We start from the raw sequence: 20,320 nt of genomic DNA, 5'->3' as shown, positions 1-20,320 counted from the left end.
TAGAAAAAGAAAGAAAGGAGGAGGGGTGGAATGATCAATGGGGAATTGGATATAGGAAATAAGAAAAAAATGAGTAAAAGATAGGGTTTAAGGAGTGTCCATTTGTAAACTATTGACGGCCTATCTGCAGGATAGTAGATTGGCGGAGGTCTGCCACCCAGAACCCCCACTAATCAGTTGTTTGCCAGCTTGATGTGCTGATTCACTGAGCTGATTTCTGCAAGAAGTATACAGCTCCATTACAACTGCAGTTGTCAGCCTTGGTATTACAGGCAAAATCTCCAATAAGGTGAATGGGAACTTTGCCTGCAATACCAACCCAGTCCATTGCAGTGAGAATAGAGATGTCTGCTTCTTGCAGAAATCAGCTCAGTGTATCAGCACATTGGCCTTTTAGATAGCTGACCAGAAGGGGTCTTGGGCTGCAGACCCCTGCCAATCTACTTTTGGTGGCCTATTCTAAGGATAGACTATTAATAGTTAACAACTGGGCAACCTCATTAAGGCTCTTGGAAAAGGCAAGCTTATGGGCTGAATGAAGGTGACTCGAGGAGTCCAGGGATGTAAGTGTTATTATATTTACCACCCCCGTCATTCGCCCGATGTCAGCACTAAAAGCCACCACGGCAGTGCATTGAGCGGCGCTGCTAAGTAGTCCACTCATTATAAAATTAGAATGGGTGGACTACTTTGTGTGCTGCTCTATGCATTAACTGGGGGCTTTCAGTGCTAACATAAGCTTAGCTTATAGGGCTAAAAGTAGGTGACAGATTTCCATTTAAGATGGTGATGGAATGAACAATTTGCTTGTGGTTATTTCTTTTATATACTTCTAGACTTACATTTATGTTACTCTTACTTATCACTTAAGATCATAAGAATTCAAACTCACATTCCAGTTCTATCCGAATAAAATCTTTAATTCCAAGGTTTTCTAAGAAAAGTCCAGAAGGTGATGCAGTTTTGAAGAAAAACGACACGTCTGCACTAAATTCCCCATCAAAGGTTGGGAAATGCAGGTAAGATGATATCGTATTAAATGAAGCTGCATTCCAAAAACTTCCTAGGCAAGAAAGAACATCATTGACTGAAGCATTGTAAACAGTATGGGATAATCAGAGAAAAAGATGAGCATTCCTAATAGTTTATTGTCTTACAGATGTAGCAAACTTTAACGTGAGTGTGATAACTTTCTGCGACAAGTTATCTTAAGCCATTGAAAAACCATTGCTATCATACCTTAAAGGGGTTGTCCCGCGGCAGCAAGTGGGTCTATACACTTCTGTATGGCCATAATAATGCACTTTGTAATCTACATTGTGCATTAATTATGAGCCATACAGAAGTTATAAAAAGTTTTATACTTACCTGCTCCGTTGCTAGCGTCCTCGTTCCCATGGAGCCGACTAATTTTCGCCCTCCGATGGCCAAATTAGCCGCGCTTGCGCAGTCCGGGTCTTCTGCAGTCTTCTATGGGGCCGCTCGTGTAGAATGCCGGCTCCGTGTAGCTCCGCCCCGTCACGTGCCGATTCCAGCCAATCAGGAGGCTGGAATCGGCAATGGACCGCACAGAAGCCCTGCGGTCCACGGAGACAGAGGATCCCGGCGGCCATCTTCAGCAGGTAAGTATGAAGACGCCGGACCGCCGGGATTCAGGTAAGCGCTGTGCGGGTTGTTTTTTTAACCCCTGCATCGGGGTTGTCTCGCGCCAAACGGGGGGGGGGCTAAAAAAAAACAAAAAAACCCGTTTCGGCGCGGGACAACCCCTTTAATACAGAGAAAGACATTGCAAAACTACTGAAAAGTCAAATAAAATGTGGCAGAACGTTTACTTAATACATTGAGTCTTAAGTTAAACTTAACTACATCTGCATATTGTAGTAGTTCTTCTCAAATGAAGCTCCTGTCTGGGCCCCTGTGTAAACTATAGTAGAAGATTGTATAAAGTCTTATGGCAGTTTAACTCACCCACAGCAACCCTACAAGCAGTGTTTTCTGGATAAATACACCACTTTATAGTAACATGTATCCTGTCAATGCAATGCTTATAGAGGCTGTTGAGCAATCATGGTGCTGGCAGGGATAGCCTTGTCATTTTTTAATTTTTCCCAACTCTGAAGAATTATCAACACTACTAGCTACTCCTTATAAATCAAGGCATAGCAGCTGAAGAAGAGACATTGTTTAAAGAGGAGTAGCGGTCCCAAATGTTGAAAGGGTATATTTCCGACAATCTGGGTAAGTATAAAAATAATCAAAGATATTCAGTTAAAAAAAAAAATCTGTGCTTCATGCCGCTGTAACGGTTTATTGTCATCATGTATTTTATGCTGTTTTAACCCTTTGTTCTCTGTCAGTTTTAAATATTTTAGAAGAAAAGAAAAAATATGGTTATACCAATTATGGAGCAGTGGAATCTTTCATACAATTACAGTGAGTGACATGGTTACAGTTAGTTACATGAGGCTTTTTGCATAGTGTTTTGTAGCAAAACATTTCCTGTTCTGGATTCCTACCACACTCCAAAACCATACAGATAAGTTAGGTGGGATCAAATTGGCAAAACCTAGACTGCATGCATGTGGTTCAAATAAAGAAATTATATTACTAGATGGGAGGACATTTATCAACACCATGTAAATGATGAAAAATAAATAAATTCGGAGTGAACTAATCATTCAATATGCTGCTCTATCCTTCATTCATGCAATTTTCTACTTTGTAAGATATTCTCCATTCTCTGACCCATCTCCAAAACCAATAAATGCTAACATACCTTGTTATAATAAAACGCTCCTACCTTGTGCTCGCTTAAAGTCCGACCAACTGTTAAATCACTAACATTACATCTCTCCCACCAGTCTGGATTTTATTGATTCTCTCAACTGTGACTTTATCTTTCTCATTAATCAGCTCCTATTATTACCTTCCCGAAATAATGAAGGAAGCAAGTTTATTCTTACCTATGGCAGAAATCTCAGTCTGTTGTTTATGTTTGAAATACTCATACAATGTGATCAGTATGTTGTAAATGCGTTTTCTTCCTTCCTTTACCTTGAAAGGGTTTTTTGGAACGTTTATATTGATGGCTTATCTTTAAGACAGGTCATTAATATTAGATTTCTAGGGATAGATATCCAAGTGAACGAGGACAGCCCCAAACATTGTATAGTGGCTATGAATGTTACTGCAAGCTCAGTGCTATTTCAGTGAATCTGACTCAGCTTATATCACCATGCTGGTCCACTTCACAATGTATTGAGCTGTGTTAGTTCCAGTGTACTGTAGCTTCTCCAAATATCTAATCCGCGGTGGTACATGGAGTCGGACTACTACTGGTCTTACAGTTCTGGAATAGCCCTTTAAATCATATTTTCATGTAGAGGTTATAATAGCACATCTGTTGTGCTGACAATGGACTTATAAAGAAATTTTAGCACCAGAAAATTATCTTTTTTTCTTTTCTTTTGAAAAACGTTTAAAATTCTAACAATCTACAAATTGAACAAAGAAGCAGCTATTAAATTCAATAAACTGCCTCCAATAATAGGATTTTTAAACTCCTAATTTTCATCAATCCCATTATATGCCTTTTTTTTAGCTGTAAATTAAGGCTGAAGGGCAGCACCTCTGCAATCCACTGCCTGTTGTTAGGCATTCAGCGTCTGAAGTAACTGGGATGTTGGGAAATTTTCATAACTGTGAGGAAGAGGCTGTCTTCATAGGCACAGTTTCCTTGCACTCACACAGCTCTCAGACCTGTAGTCATTGTGTGCACAATCTTTTCCTCTCCTAACCTGCTATGTGCATATATATTTATGTTTTAGGCATTATGTGTCTTCAGTGTGTTGAGAGAAAAGAAGCATAATTGTCAGACAGGTGGATGTGGATTCCCCTTGTCACAAACCCATTGGGCTGTGCACTAAGTGTGATGGTAGCATCTGGAGAACCCCGGTTTTCCCACTTTCCCTCCAGGTAGGATCCCAGCTTTGCTGTGGGGTCTTCAAACCATTGTAGACAAAGATAGTCCCACTTGTGCAGCAGCTGAAGCTGAACTGGCCAAGGTGTGGTACCTTTAGGTCAAAACAAGTGTGTAATATGTAAACAGGACTGGTAGGAGAGATATACAAATGAGGGACAGGCTGGAAGTTAGGGCAGGCACATGACTAGCAATATCCAGGATACAGAACCAAAGTTAAGGAGCACAGAGGTCAGGATAGTTAAATACAGTCAGAGGGTCAGAACCATGGGACAGAAACAAGTGCTTTTTTACAAGTAGTAGGAATGTGACCAAATTGCTTAGGCATCCACCCTAGGGGCAGATACATAATATAGGTAGTGCAGGAACTGGATTGGGGAGGGATGAGTAAAAGAGTGTGCACTGGCTCACAGAAGCACTACAGGCAGAATTCAAAGATGCAGATGAAAAATTGTCACAGTGGTGACCCCTTGTGGCTGCAAGAGCAGGTAAGCTACATTGGAAGTGCACCATGACAATAATACTTGTTGGACTGAATTTTGTTAGCTGCTTTACTAGCTCTTGTGAGTTTGTATGGTCATAGCATATATAGAGCATATATGCAGAAAACAAAGAGCAGTTCAATAACAATTATGCTTCTTTGCCTACAACATAAAGATAAATACACATAGCAGGTTAGTTAGATATAACATCAGGAGAGGTTGAGATTGTGTGCACACTAACTGCAGGTCTGAAAATCATGTGAGTGCAGGGAACCTGAGCCTGTAAAGATAGCCTCCCCGACAGTTAAGAAAACGTCCTAACATCCCAGTTACTACAGAAGCTGAATGCCTAACAACAGACTGGATTAAAGTGATAAACCTAAGTGAAAGTATATTACAAAATTGATAAGACACACACAGGATTTTAGATGAGCATACGTTGTCTGAAAGGTCAGGTACTAGAGTTAAGCGAACATACTCTGCCGAGTTTGATGCTCGTTCGAGTATTAGCATACTCGATGGTGCTCGTTACTCAAACGAGCATGACGCCGTGTTCGACCCCGCCCCAGTTTTTGGCTCCTCCCCGCTGTGACGTGCCTGTTTTGGCCCCTCCCCGCCGTCACGTAGCGCGCACGTCAACGACAACTTTTTTGGCTGGCAGGCAGGGACGAGAGAGAGAGAGAGGAACCCCCTCCCCCCTCCCCCAAAAAAAAGCTTTGGACCCGGCGGCCCACATACAAAAATGTTCAAGACTCCCATTGTAGTCAATGGAGTTCGTTACTCGAGTAGAGCTCTCGAATTTTACGAAAAGCTTGACTCGAATAACGAGGACCAGAGCATATGGGTGCTCGCTTATCTCTATTATGTACACTTTAATTGTTTAAGAATAACTGATTTATTTTTATGGTTATTCACACCATTTTAGAGCAAAAAATATTTTACATTAAAGCGGATCTATCATTAAAAATCAATGTTAGTTTTAGTTTCAAAAATCAATACTCCCCCTCATCATACAGATTCTACCGAGTATGACAAATTTATAAAATAAACTCTTTATTACTGTTGTTTAAATTGTCCAATGGCCCACAAGATTCGATCAAAAATTTTCTGCTATTGTGATTTTGTCATCCTCAACATCCTTCCAGCATCCCTCATGGCAGCTTTGGCAACATTGACTGATTGACTGAAAATTAAAGATCTCACTAGTTATTGCAAAATCTCACATTCTAGTTTTAAAAAGTGCTATATTCTGTATAAATAGAGTTATCAATCAATATGCTTTAATGCAGCACATATCATATTTTTTTTCATGCAGCAAGGTATAGTCATTCTTTACATCATTTTAGGCTACAAATAACTTAGCATGTATGGTCTATTGTCTTTTATAGGGTATGAACAGATAAAATAATTCTGCCATTTATTTTTAAGCCATTCATTCTTAATATAACATTATCCATTATTGTATGGATGTTTATGTTTTCAGCGCTATAGGTTTACCTGTTTCATTCTTTCAATATATTTATTGGCAATTCTACTGTAATGCGTGATAGAATAAATATATAAAAATATGCAACAACCATAATGTAAAGGATCCATCATGGATCAATCACTATTTGAATTTTTTAGTATAGCTCTGTGTCTTTGACAGTATTCAGACCATGTAGGGCTTCAAGTTTCTGTTCAGGGGTTCCATCTGGAAAATGTAATTCAGGCAGAACCCCGTTTAGAACCATGGTGTCACATCTGCACAAGGCACGCTGAATAGATAATCTGAAAACACTGTGCTATTGCACACCAAATAGTACAAAATAATGATAACTGCATAAGGAAACAAGCTCTCCCTAATAAACTAAACAAGGGAAGGGACCTGCCTAATCAGCAAATAACCCATCCTGACAAGGACGAACCTGACCTCATACTTCGCCCACTAGTTACCCTATGAAGGATGGGGGAATAACATGGAAAACAAGATGGAATAAAAATAAACTGTTGTACTCAGCTTTGTGCAATCACATGTAAACAGAGGAACCAGCTCCAAGCTTTTGGCTTACTCCACAGCCAGCAGATGACTAAACATAAACTGCACCCAAGCCAAGCCCCAGGCCAGGCTAAATAGCCCTGACAAAATACCAATGGGTGAGATCAAGCACCTGAGTACCAAATCCAGAACACAGAAACACACCCAAAACCTGCACCAGACTATCTAGCAGGTAAGCAATCCCAGGACCACCGCAATGCATGGGCTTTCATTACAAAAACACTGAACAAAGCTGCAGGTCAACTGTACTAATATTTGGACTTGCACAGACGCACAAAAATGATCTCAATTGGAATAATGAAAGCCTACATTTCTGTCCAAGGTTCCATCTGAATGATGCTTACAGCACATCAAATGTGGCGTGAACACACACTTCCTTATACAATTCTATATTTTCATGCTTGAAAAGGGCCACAACGGTGGCCGAAGCACGTTGCCCAGGACGGGTGACCTCATGTTAGAGGTTTTGGACTTTGTGAATTCTTGTATAAGCCTTTTTAGAAGACCAGAACTTATGGAATAAAGTAAATTTGAGGATAAGTCTCATTTGATATTCACTCGAGAGATTCGGAAGTGATCCTGAACATCAGGGGAGGAGGTTTTCTCCCGGAGAGGACTTTCACAGAGGGATACCTCCTTACCCCACCAGAGTGAGTATCCACATCTCTGATCTTCTCCTCTCCATGAGAGGATACATCACTATACCCTAACCATTATATCACAGATTTATTTTACAATTCAGTGATGATCTGTCCTAATCAGCTATTCAAACATGATGGAAAGGAATAGGAAATGTGCAGTAATTCTGTTCTACTCATTAGATTTACTTTCACTTACAAGTTTCATGCGAATATGTCAGAGCTCCTACTTTTCTGCATCTTAAATCATTATAGCAACATTGATGTGCTATTAAAATACTATTGAACCATTATTTTAAGTTTTGCTTTTATAATTTGCTTATTGAAACTTTATTTCCTTTCCGTGACTTTTCATGTAACTTAAGCTTGTCTGACTTTTTGATCTTGCTTCATGAGTGCATGAATCATCATCCTCTAATTGCCTCTTTACCCTGTAGTTGACTGTGAATTGCTGCTGATCTATATCTTCACTTAATAGAAAACGTTATTCATGTATCCTTTCTCCATCTCTATTTAAACCCACATAAAGAGTGCTTCTAGTTACATAATGTTAAGACTTTAATTATTGCAGACATTGTCAAATAAATCCAATCAAGTAATCTATCATCCAATGGTACAGCATTTGTTTCCATGGTAAAACTACTCAACAATCCTATAAGAAGAATGCCCTTACATAGTAGCAATAGCATCTCTGTTCATAAAAAACAAGGCTTTCTACCTGCATGCTCAAACAGCCATAGGAACTAGACACTTGCTGCTAATTGGGTTTATTTTGGTGGATCCTACTGATAAACTAATTTATATCAGCATAGATGTTGGTTAATCCCCCTAAGCCTGAGGTGAAACTCCAACATGGCCCTTATGACGTTTGACACTTTAAATATGTATGCATAGACATTTACTATCAGGGATATGACACACGAAACCTTTTGAAAGGTTCTTATCTAGTTTGGATATTACTGGGATCAAGAATTAAAGAGGTATTCTCATCTTATAAAGTGATATAGTTTACTAAAGTATGCCATCATTTTATGATCAATGAGGGTCTGACCTCTGTGACCCAATGGATCCTGATGATGAAAGAGATGCACTGCTGAATTCCTGTATAATGGCACTCTTAGCCACCCAGCTGTGCACAAAACTGCAGGGGTATTACTATGCATGGAAGGACTGGGAAGAGGCCTGGGCACTGTATCAGCCTGATAGATGCCTTCATTCTTAAGATTGGTGTGTATCCCAGAGGTAAAACTCCCACCAATCATAAAGGGTTGGCATATCCTAGCAATATGCCATCACTTTGTGAGATGAAATAGTTTTTAACATTTACAGTGCTGGCTTTAATTTTAACTTCCTGACAATCCTGTGATCTCAGCCTAAGGGTGGACACCAACTGGCGTTTTTTTCTCCACTGCGATGCGAGAGTAAAGTTAAAGTCTCGAATCACAGTGCGAGAAAAAAATCGGCATGACGCCGGGATATCGGCATCACGCCGGCATATCGCCAGTCTTTTCAATGGGGCCAGCGGCAGCAGCGCTAGCCCCATTGAAAAGAGATGGAGAATGCCGGCGACTTCTGCCACAGCTGTGACAGCTGTGGCAGGAGTGTCCTTCATCCCCGCGGGGCAGAAGTCCCTGGCATTCTATTCCATTGCTTTCAATGGGATCAGTAAGATTATCAGAAGGGCTTGAAATATAAGCCCTTCCCCGATAATCTGCCAAAAGTGTGTAAAAAAGTAAGAAAACATTATTACTCACCTCTCCTGCGCTCAGCCGCGTCCTACTGCTGGCTCCCCAGCACTGCTATTAAGCTCTTTCAGCAGTCAGGGATTTAAAAATCCCCGCCTCCTGAAAGGGCTGTGCAGATTGGCTGAGGGCTCAGCCAATAGCAGCTACTGCTTAGCTATTGGCTGAGCGCTTGGCCAATCAAACATAGCCCTTAGCTATTCATTCATGAATAGCTATATCTTAGCTATGAATTAATAGCTAAGGGCTATGTGTGATTGGCCGAGCGCTCAGCCAATAGCTAAGCAGTAGCTGCTATTGGCTGAGCCCTCAGCCAATCTGCACAGCCCTTTCAGGAGGCAGGGATTTTTAAATCCCCGACTGCTGAAAGAGCTTAATAGCAGTGTCGGGGAACCAGCAGGAGGACACGGCTGAGCGCAGGAGAGGTGAATAATAATTAAAAAAAAAATTTTTTTACCACTTATTTATGATTATCGGGGAAGGGCTTATATTTCAAGCCCTTCCCCGATAATCATTCAGTGGGGCTTGGCAGAAAGCATTGATTTCAATGGGATCGGCAGCAGTGCCGATCCCATTGAAAGCAATGGAATATAATGCCACGGACTTCTGCTACAGCTGTTACAGCTGTGGCAGAGGATTCCTTCATCCCCGCGGTCCCTGGTTCTGTACCGGTGTCTTTCTTGCGCTGCGAGGCGAGAAAATATCGCAAGTGTGCGTCCACCCTAAGTGCCCAGTGTTTGTGTTAAAAATGACACCACTGAATTATTTCAACATTTTTTCAAGTAATTATGCTAATGGCATACTGTCACCACCCTAGAGTCAACGGAAATTTGGGGGGCTCAAGGGCCCACTAGGGTTAAATTGTAACTAATTCCACCATAGCCTTTGCCATAAGCTGAAACCCACAGATGGGCCCCCTTAAAAAGTAGCCTTAATTGATGTGTAATAAAATATACTGTGGTAGCAATGAATTAAAAAAAATCTTAGTCTCAATATAGTGTGAATAGGTGTAATGAATTAGACAAAACCAGTGTAAAAGAAACAATATCCTGCCTTGCTAAACATGAACAGATATCAGAATCACGACTGTGTGCGCTACCATGCAGCAGTACACTGCTAAATACTGAATATTCAGCAAGTGATTAGATCCCTGCTAGAGATGAGCGAACGTGTTCTTCCGAGCTTGATATTCGTGCGAATATTAGGGTGTTCGGGATGTTCGTTATTCGTAACGAACACCATGCGGTGTTCTGGTTACTTTCACTTTCTTCCCTGAGACGTTAGCGCGCTTTTTTTGGCCAATTGAAAGACAGGGAAGGCATTACAACTTCCCCCTGTGACGTTCAAGCCCTATACCACCCCCCTGCTGTGAGTGGCTGGGAAGATCAGGTGTCACCTGAACATAAAAGTCGGCCCCTCCCGCAGTTCGGCTCAGATGCCGTGTGAGTTAGTGAGGGACAGTGCTGTTTGTACCGGAGCTGCTGTAGGGAAAGAATTGGTAGTTAGTGTAGGCTTCAAGACCCCCCAAAGGTCCTTATTAGGGCCACTGATAGCTGTGTGTTGGCTGCTGTTAGCAGTGCCATTTTTTTTTTTTCTCAAAATCGGCTCTGCAGAGCGTTGCACCCGGCATTAGGGACAGAAGTGCTGCATAGGCAGGGAGAGTGTTAGGAGTGAGTGTAGCCTTCAAGAACCTCAACGGTCCTTTCTAGGGCCATATTTATCCGTGTGCAGTACTGTCCAGGCTGCTGTTAGCTGTGCTGCATTTTTTTGAGGCTTCTCAAAATCGCCTCTGCAGAGCATTCCACCCTCCATTGATACTGCAGGGAAAGAATTGTATAGGCAGGGCCACAACACAGTTATTATTCATTGAATATACGCAGTGCTGCCTTTTGCTTGTAAAACAAGTGAAAATAATTCTATTTGTCCTGCCTCTGTCCGTCCTAACGCCGGTGGACACGTGTCGGCTGCGTGTGCAACCTGTAAAAATCAGACGCACCCAGCTACGTTTTACTCCTGGCTTCGCCATTTGCTTTCCTTAATTGGGAAAAAAAATACCTGCTCTGCCACAGTTAATAACTCTGCTACCCTCACGTTCTGTGACACATTAGCAGGAAAACAGCACAGTTATTAAACTTCTCATGTTCATAGAATATACGCAGTGCTGCCTTTTGGTGCAAAAAAACGGAAAATAATTCTATTTGTCCTGCCTCTGTCCGTACTAACGCCGGTGGACACGTGTCGGCTGCGTGTGCAACCTGTAAAAATCAGACGCACCCAGCTACGTTTTACACCTGGCTTCGCCATTTGCTTTCCTTAATTGGGAAAAAAAATACCTGCTCTGCCACAGTTAATAACTCTGCTACCCTCACGTTCTGTGACACATTAGCAGGAAAACAGCACAGTTATTAAACTTAGATTATTCATTCACTAGAGGCAGTGGGGCCTTTCGTTTTCAAAAAAGGGAAAAAAATATATTTGGCCTGCAGTCTTGTGCCAATTTATTAGCTGCCTGTGAAATCAAATCACTGGTAATACAGCATGCTGAGGGGTAGGGGTAGGCCTAGAGGACGTGGACGCGGCCGAGGACGCGGAGGGCCAAGTCAGGGTGTGGGCACAGGCCAAGCTCCTGATCCAGGTGTGTCGCAGCCGACTGCTGCGCGATTAGGAGAGAGGCACGTTTCTGGTGTCCCCACATTCATCGCCCAATTAATGGGTCCACGCGGGAGACGGTTATTAGAAAATGAGCAGTGTGAGCAGGTCCTGTCCTGGATGGCAGAAAGTGCTTCGAGCAACCTATCGTCTACCCGCAGTTCTGCGCCGTCCACTGCTGCCAATCCGAATCCTCTGTCTGCTGCTCCTCCTTCCTCCCAGCCTCCTCACTCCACTACAATAACACCTGCTCAGGAGCGGGAACACTCCCAGGAACTGTTCTCGGGCCCCTGCTTAGATTGGGCAGCAGCGGTTCCTCTCCCACCAGAGGAGTTTATCGTCACTGATGCCCAACCATTCGAAAGTTCCCGGGGTCCGGGGGAAGAGGCTGGGGACTTCCGCCAACTGTCTCAACAACTTTCTGTGGGTGAGGAGGACGATGATGATCAGACACAGTTGTCTTGCAGTGAGGTAGTAGTAAGGGCAGTAAGTCCGAGGGAGCAGCGCACAGAGGATTCGGAGGAAGAGCAGCTGGACGATGAGGTGACTGACCCCACCTGGTGTGCAACGCTTACTCAGGAGGACAGGTCTTCAGAGGGGGAGTCAAGGGCATCAGCAGGGCAGGTTGCAAGAGGCAGTGCGGTGGCCAGGGGTAGAGGCAGGGCCAGACCGAATAATCCACCAAGTGTTTCCCAAAGCGCCCCCTCGCGCCATGCCACCCTGCAGAGGCCGAGGTGCTCTAAGGTCTGGCAGTTTTTCACAGAGACGCCTGACGACCGACGAACAGTGGTGTGCAACCTTTGTCGCGCAAAGCTCAGCCGGGGAGCCAACACCAACAGCCTCACCACCACCACCATGCGCAGACATATGATGGCCAAGCACCCCGCAAGGTGGGACGAAGGCCGTTCAGCGCCTCCGGTTTGCACCCCTGCCTCTCCCCCTGTGCCCCAACCTGCCACTGAGATGCAACCCCCCTCTCAGGACACAGGCACTACCGTCTCCTGGCCTGCACCCACACCCTCACCTCCGCTGTCCTCGGCCCCATCCAGCAGTGTAGTTCAGCGCACCGTCCAGCCGTCGCTTGCGCAACTGTTGGAGCGCAAGCGCAAGTACGCCGCCACGCACCCGCACGCTCAAACGTTAACCGTCCACATAGCAAAATTCATCAGCCTTGAGATGCTGCCGTATAGGGTTGTGGAAACGGAGTCCTTCAAAAGTATCATGGAGGCGGCGGCCCCGCGCTACTCAGTTCCCAGTCGCCACTACTTTTCCCGATGTGCCGTCCCAGCCCTGCACGACCACGTCTCCCGCAACATTGTACGCGCCCTCACCAACACGGTTACTGCCACGGTCCACTTAACTACGGACACGTGGACAAGCACAGGCGGGCAGGGCCACTACATCTCCCTGACGGCACATTGGGTGAATTTAGTGGAGGCTGGGACAGAGTCAGAGCCTGGGACCGCTCATGTCCTACCCACCCCCAGAATTGCGGGCCCCAGCTCGGTGGTGGTATCTGCGGAGGTGTATGCTTCCTCCACTAAAGCACCCTCCTCCTCCTCCTCCTCCTCTGTCTCGCAATCAAGATGTGTTAGCAGCAGCATGTCGCCAGCAGTCGGTGTCGCGCTGTGTGGCAGCACAGCGGTGGGCAAGCGTCAGCAGGCCGTGCTGAAACTACTCAGCTTAGGCGATAAGAGGCACACGGCCCACGAACTGCTGCAGGGTCTGACACAGCAGACCGACCGCTGGCTTGCGACGCTGAGCCTCCAACCGGGCATGGTCGTGTGTGACAACGGCCGTAACCTGGTGGCGGCTCTGCAGCTCGGCAGCCTCACGCACGTGCCATGCCTGGCCCACGTCTTTAATTTGGTGCTTCAGCGCTTTCTGAAAAGCTACCCACGCTTGTCAGACCTGCTCGTAAAGGCGCGCCGGCTCTGCGCACATTTTTGCAAGTCCCACACGGACGCTGCCACCCTGCGCACCCTGCAACATCACTTTAAGCTGCCAGTGCACCGACTGCTGTGCGACGTGCCCACACGGTGGAACTCTACGCTCCACATGTTGGCCAGGCTCTATGAACAACGTAGAGCTATAGTCGAATACCAACTCCAACATGGGCGGCGCAGTGGGAGTCAGCCTCCTCAATTCCTTTCAGAAGAGTGGGCCTGGTTGGCAGACATCTGCCATGTCCTTGGTAATTTTGAGGAGTCTACCCAGGTGGTGAGCGGCGATGCTACAATCATTAGCGTCACCATTCCTCTGCTATGCATCTTGAGAAATTCCCTGCAAACCATAAAGGCAGCTGCTTTGCGCTCGGAAACGGGGGCGGGGGAAGACAGTATGCTGCTGGATAGTCAGGGCACCCTCCTGTCTATTTCTCAGCGCGTACAGGAGGAGGAGGAGGAGCATGAGGAGGATGAGGAGGAGGGGGAAGAGACAGCTTGGGCCGCTGCTGACGGTACACCGGCTGATTGCCTGTCATCCTTTCAGCGTGTATGGCCGGAGGAGGAGGAGGAGGAGGAGGATCCTGAAAGTGAACTTCCTAGTGAAGACAGCCATGTGTTGCGTACAGGTACCCTGGTACACATGGCTGACTTCATGTTAGGATGCCTTTCTCGTGACCCTCGCGTTGCACGCATTCTGGCCACGACGGATTACTGGGTGTACACACTGCTCGATCCACGGTATAAGGAGAACCTGCCCACTCTGATTCCCGAAGAGGAAAGGGGTTCGAGAGTGTTGCTATACCACAGGACCCTTGCGGACAAGCTGATGGTAAAATTCCCAGCCGACAGCGCTAGTGGCAGAAGGCGCAGTACCGAGGGCAAGGTAGCAGGGGATGTGCGTAGATCGAGCAGCATGTACATCCCAGGCAGTGCAACAGTCTTTAAGGGCCTGGCCAGCTTTATGGCTCCCCACCAAGACTGTGTCACCGCTCCCCAGTCACGGCTGAGTCGGCGGGAGCACTGTAAAAGGATGGTGAGGGAGTACGTAGCGGATCGCACGACCATCCTTGGTGACGCCTCTGCCCCCTACAACTACTGGGTGTCGAAGCTGGACACGTGGCCTGAACTAGCGCTGTATGCCCTGGAGGTGCTTGCTTGTCCTGCGGCTAGCGTCTTGTCGGAGAGGGTGTTTAGTGCGGCTGGGGGAATCATCACAGATAAGCATAGCCGCTTGTCAACCGACAGTGCCGACAGGCTAACACTCATCAAGATGAACAAAGGCTGGATTTCGCCAGACTTCTGTTCTCCACCAGCGGACAGCAGCGATACGTAAGCAATACGTAGGCTGCACCCGCGGATGGAAGCTACGTTCTCTCTCACCATCCAAAACGGGGACATTTCTGCTTCATCAATCTGTGTCTAATATTCCTCCTCCTCCTCCTGCTCCTCCTCCTGAAACCTCACGTAATCACGCTGAACGGGCAATTTTTCTTAGGGCCACAAGGCTCACTCAAATAATTTTTCTGAACAATTTTTATAAGTTTCAATGCGCTTAAAAGCGTTGGAACTTTAACTTGAACCAATTTTTCGTTACACTGGGCTGCCTCCAGGCCTAGTTACCACTTAAGCCACATTAACCAAAGCGATTAATGGGTTTCACCTGCCCTCTTGGCTGGCCATGACCAATTTTTGGGATGTACATTAGTACTGTTGATACAGCAATTTTTGTGGGCCCTCGCCTACAGTGTAATCAAATTAATTTTTAGCCCACCTGCATTACAGCTGACGTTACCTCAGCTGTGTTGGGCAATGCAATGGGATATTTTTATGTACCGCCGGTGGGTTCCAGGGAGCCACCCATGCTGTAGGTGCACACGGAGTTTTTAATACATCTGTCCACTTCTAAAGAACCCCAGTCTGACTGGGGCATGCAGTGTGGGCCGAAGCCCACCTGCATTATGCACGACATTACTACCTCAGCTGTGTTGGGCAATGCAATGGGATATTTTTGTGTACCGCCGGTGGGTTCCAGGGAGCCACCCATGCTGTAGGTGCACACGGAGTTTTTAACACATCTGTACACTTGTAAAGAACCCCAGTCTGACTGGGGCATGCAGTGTGGGCCGAAGCCCACCTGTATTACACACGACATTACTACCTCAGCTGTGTTGGGCAATGCAATGGGATATTTCTATGTACCGCCGGTGGCTTCCTGGCACCCACCCAGGCAGTGGGTCCACAGGGAGTTTAACCTACATGTGTCCACTTCTAAAGAACACCAGTCTGACTGGGGCATGCAGTGTGGGCCGAAGCCCACCTGTATTATGCACGACATTACTACCTCAGCTGTGTTGGGCAATGCAATGGGATATTTCTATGTACCGCCGGTGGCTTCCTGGCACCCACCCAGGCAGTGGGTCCACAGGGAGTTTAACCTACATGTGTCCACTTCTAAAGAACACCAGTCTGACTGGGGCATGCAGTGTGGGCCGAAGCCCACCTGTATTACGCACGACATTACTACCTCAGCTGTGTTGGGCAATGCAATGGGATATTTCTATGTACCGCCGGTGGCTTCCTGGCACCCACCCATGCTGTGGGTCCACAGGGAATTATAAATGCATCTGTTTCCACTTATAAAGAAACCCAGTCTGACTGGGGCATGCAGTGTGGGCCGAAACCCACCTGCATTAACCCTTTCCAGTCCACTGTGTGACCTGTGAAGACATTAGGGTTTAAGGCTGTACAGCTCCGTTGTTGGTAGACGTCCGTCGGGGTTCTCTTACTGTATATTGCCAGCCTCTCTGCTGTCGGAGCCTATCCTACGTGTCAGCTCATGCAGTACTGGCTTTAGCCAGCATATAGCGCCGTTGTATAACGGCAGAAAAAGAGTAAGCCCCCTAGGAAAACCATATACAAATTGGATTGGAAAGGGTTAAGCACAACATTACTACCTCAGCTGTGTTGGGCAATGCAATGGGATATTTCTATGTACCGCCGGTGGCTTCCTGGCACCCACCCAGGCAGTGGGTCCACAGGGAGTTTAACCTACATGTGTCCACTTCTAAAGAACCCCAGTCTGACTGGGGCATGCAGTGTGGGCCGATGCCCACCTGCATTATGCACGACATTACTACCTCAGCTGTGTTGGGCAATGCAATGGGATATTTTTGTGTACCGCCGGTGGGTTCCAGGGAGCCACACATGCTGTAGGTGCACACGGAGTTTTTAACACATCTGTACACTTGTAAAGAACCCCGGTCAGACTGGGGCATGCAGTGTGGGCCGAAGCCCACCTGTATTACGCACGACATTACTACCTCAGCTGTGTTGGGCAATGCAATGGGATATTTCTATGTACCGCCGGTGGCTTCCTGGCACCCACCCATGCTGTCGGTCCACAGGGACTTCACAATAGGGAGTTGTACCTGCCTGTGTCTATGAATTAAAAAGCCCGGTCTAACTGGGGCATGCAGACACCTTGACAGAATGAATAGTGTGTGGCACATAGGTTCCCCATTGCTATGCCTACGTGTGCAGCTCCTGATGGCGGTGGCACAGGATTCTATTTCTCATTGCTTCTGTACAGCATTGCGGGCTATCGCCCCGCCACTTTTAAAGAGGGTCGCTGCCTAGCCGTGCCAACCCTCTGCAGTGTGTGCCTGCGGTTCCTCCTCATGGCAGACGCACTTCTAAATAGACATGAGGGTGGCGTGGCATGAGGGCAGCTGAAGGCTGCGCAGGGACACTTTGGTGTGCGCTGTGGGGGGGAGGGGGGCGGTTGGTCAGCATGTAACCCAGGAGAAGTGGCAGCGGAGTGTCATCCAGGCAGTGATTGTGCTTTGTTGTAGCTAGTGTGGTGCTTAGCAAAGGTATGCCATGCTAATGAGGGCTTTTCAGAAGTAAAAGTTGTTGGGAGGGGGGGGGGCACTCTTGCCGGTATTGTGGCTTAATAGTGGGACCTGTGAACTTGAGATGCAGCCCAACATGTAGCCCCTCGCCTGCCCTATCCGTTTCTGTGTCATTCCCATCACTTTCTTGAATTGCCCAGATTTTCACACATGAAAACCTTAGCGAGCATCGGCGAAATACAAAAATGCTCTGGTCGCCCATTGACTTCAATGGGGTTCGTTGTTCGAAACGAACCCTCGAGCATCGCGGGAAGTTCGTTCCGAATAACGAACACCCGAACATTTTGGTGTTCGCTCATCTCTAATCCCTGCATACACTGCCAGCATGTGTGATAAATGCTGCCAGATAAACTGGGTCTGATATAAGCATAGCAGGATAGTCTACATGAGGCTCTATACTAAAAGACCAGCTCCCCCAACTAGTTTCGCTAGAACTCTGGCATCATCAGGGGTATAGGAGCTATAGTTGTAGCACAGTAGAGCCACATAGTACCTTGACAGTAATAACACATTGCAGATATTCCCCACTGCTGTGTCCATGATGAAATGTAAGTCAAATAGCTTGCAGATGTTTCATAATCCAGCCTCATTATTTGCTGGTGAAATCAGATTAAAATAATGTGATTGTAACAAGTATTTGTTTAGTTGGTTGGTTAATAATTATAATTTTTGGAACCTTTTATATATGCTCTCCCAGTAAAACACCAGCAGATTTCTGGCTGATTGTCTATCATATCTGCTACAAGTAATGTTTAAAATGCATAATGTATAGAGCACTCAATATCCAAGGTCAGAAAATGCAAATTGGCATCTTGTATTTTTAGCATCTTTTTAGAAGCAGTTGAATATTCAAGCAGAATCCTCTAAAAAGAAAACTACATTTCAAGATAAAATAGGTTTGAATAAAAAAAACAAACAATTGATTTACTAACATTTTTAAAGGGTTTTGTACATTCTTTTAAGAAAAGGGACTGCTATGTTGGCAGAAAGAACACCATATCTTGCCACGGGCTATGCCTGGTATTGCAGTTCATCTTCGTTCAGTTGAATGGGGATGAGAAGCAGTACCAAACACAGCCTGGGTACAAAAGTGGTGCTGTTTCTTGATAAAACAACAGACCCTTTTTCCCAGTCCTGGACGACCCCCTTTAAGGGCTCAGTCACACGGGCGCATCGGCATCCGTACACCGGCGCCGATGCGCCCGTGTGACTGATAGTTAGAAGACAGCAGTACCTGAAGACGGCTGTCTCTCTCCAGCGCTGATGAAAGAACATGTGACCGGCAATGAAGCTGGTCACATGTTCTTTCCTCCGGCGCTGCAGAGAGACGGCCGTCTTCGGGTACGTCCGTCTCCTTCCTGCAGTAACACGGGCGCCGATGCGCCCGTGTGACTGAGGCCTAAAGATGCATTGACATTTCACAAAAAATATAGTCCCAATGAGAATTCCTCTCTGCACAGGGTGGCTCAGAGGGCTTTAATTAGAGGTGTAACTTGAAGCATTCTGGGCCCCAATGCAAACCCTGTAACAGGGCCCTCCAACTATAATGCTTTATTCATACTACTAGGCTTACTATATGGAGAAGATAAGCGTTATGGGCTCCCTAAGAATCGTGGGCCTGGGAGCAACCACATCCCCTGCATCCAGCTGTGCTACACTATTTCTGTAACACCTATAGAAGTTAATTGGAGTTTAAGAAATAGCATAGTACATACAGCTACACTGTTACCATAACTTGGGAGCTTCAGAAACAGAGTAACTTATGTAGAATGCTGTTTCTGTAACTCCTATGTATTTCTACTGAAGTTAAGGAAACAGTATAAGATAGCCAAATTAACTGTTTCCATAATTCCAAACCACCTCCAGCCTCCCCATTCAGCCAGGAGAATTGAGGCAGTGAGGACCAGAACTCGAGATAACTGTGATTCTCACCTATCAGACTTTTGTGGTATATTCTGTGGATATACTATAAAAGTTGGGATGGGAATACCCTGGGGTATCTTTGATCTTAAAAATTACATTGTATATATTTTTTCACTTGTGCTGGCTTTTTAGCTATAACGTTTTCTATTAATCTAGTAAATTAATTTTTGTTAATTTTCACTAAAATGGCTTTCACCAATTAACTCTTGGAAACATCATTATCACATCATTATCACAGAGGTTCACTTACTTTTTCTCCCTACATTTTGCTCAATGCATTTAATTGGAATAATGAATGCCATAAACATTTGTGTGTTATGAGTCTAGCTAGAATTTGTGTTTCGCTAATTGTGCCACAGATAATAACAAGACCACATTTTACTAGTAATCAATGCAGAAATCCAGGTAAAGTCCTTGACATGTATACATTACACCGGAGAGTACTTACTATCCTCCCAGCATAGCAAAGGACCAAGTTTATATGCAGCTTCTGAGAGTGGTCTGTCCGTATCAGTAACCACAATCTGTGTCACTGGGAGGTGATCTTTATTGGACAGGTATCCTTTGTCGCTTGACCTGAAAATTGAAACATTTTAATGTGTATTACAGTATATTGTAAACATAATGAATACAATCAAATCTCTTCTAATCTACTTTATTTAACCAACTATCCAGTTATAAGCCAGCTAATTTTTGCAAAATGCAACAAACTGATTTGATTACAGTGATTGTCTCATAGAACTCCCCAGATTAGAGCCACCTGATTGTCATGGGCAACTAGATTGAGGAAGCTGCAGCAAGGCAGACATTTCCCCTTATATAACATCTCTCCATATCTGGCTCATAGATGAGGTATTGTCCTTATGTCCCAAAAGATATTGGGACGTGGCTGTTTTCATGAGTCATATTTAGAGTTACAAACAAAAACTACAATATATTAAATTTTATGTTTCAAAACCTTCTAAGTCCTCGGTCAGACGGGCGTTTTTTCACGCGATTTGCGCATGCGCAT

At 45.4% G+C, this 20,320-nt stretch overlaps 1 protein-coding gene across 1 annotated transcript in view; it reads right to left on the bottom strand.

The window, feature by feature from the left end:
* Positions 1-20,320, bottom strand: part of CNTNAP4 (contactin associated protein family member 4) — a 303,723-nt gene that overhangs the window by 42,872 nt on the left and 240,531 nt on the right. The window contains exons 15-16 of the mRNA XM_066605004.1: positions 19,757-19,884; positions 893-1,063 (exon numbers count right to left, since the gene is read on the bottom strand). Coding sequence (XP_066461101.1) covers positions 893-1,063; positions 19,757-19,884 — 299 coding nt within the window. The remainder of the gene's footprint in view (positions 1-892; positions 1,064-19,756; positions 19,885-20,320) is intronic.

The sequence above is a fragment of the Eleutherodactylus coqui genome, chromosome 5, assembly GCF_035609145.1.
Source record: "Eleutherodactylus coqui strain aEleCoq1 chromosome 5, aEleCoq1.hap1, whole genome shotgun sequence".
In the NCBI taxonomy this organism is placed as follows: domain Eukaryota; kingdom Metazoa; phylum Chordata; class Amphibia; order Anura; family Eleutherodactylidae; genus Eleutherodactylus; species Eleutherodactylus coqui.
Note: the sequence above shows the minus strand (reverse complement) of the source record. Positions and strands in the feature narration are given on the sequence as shown.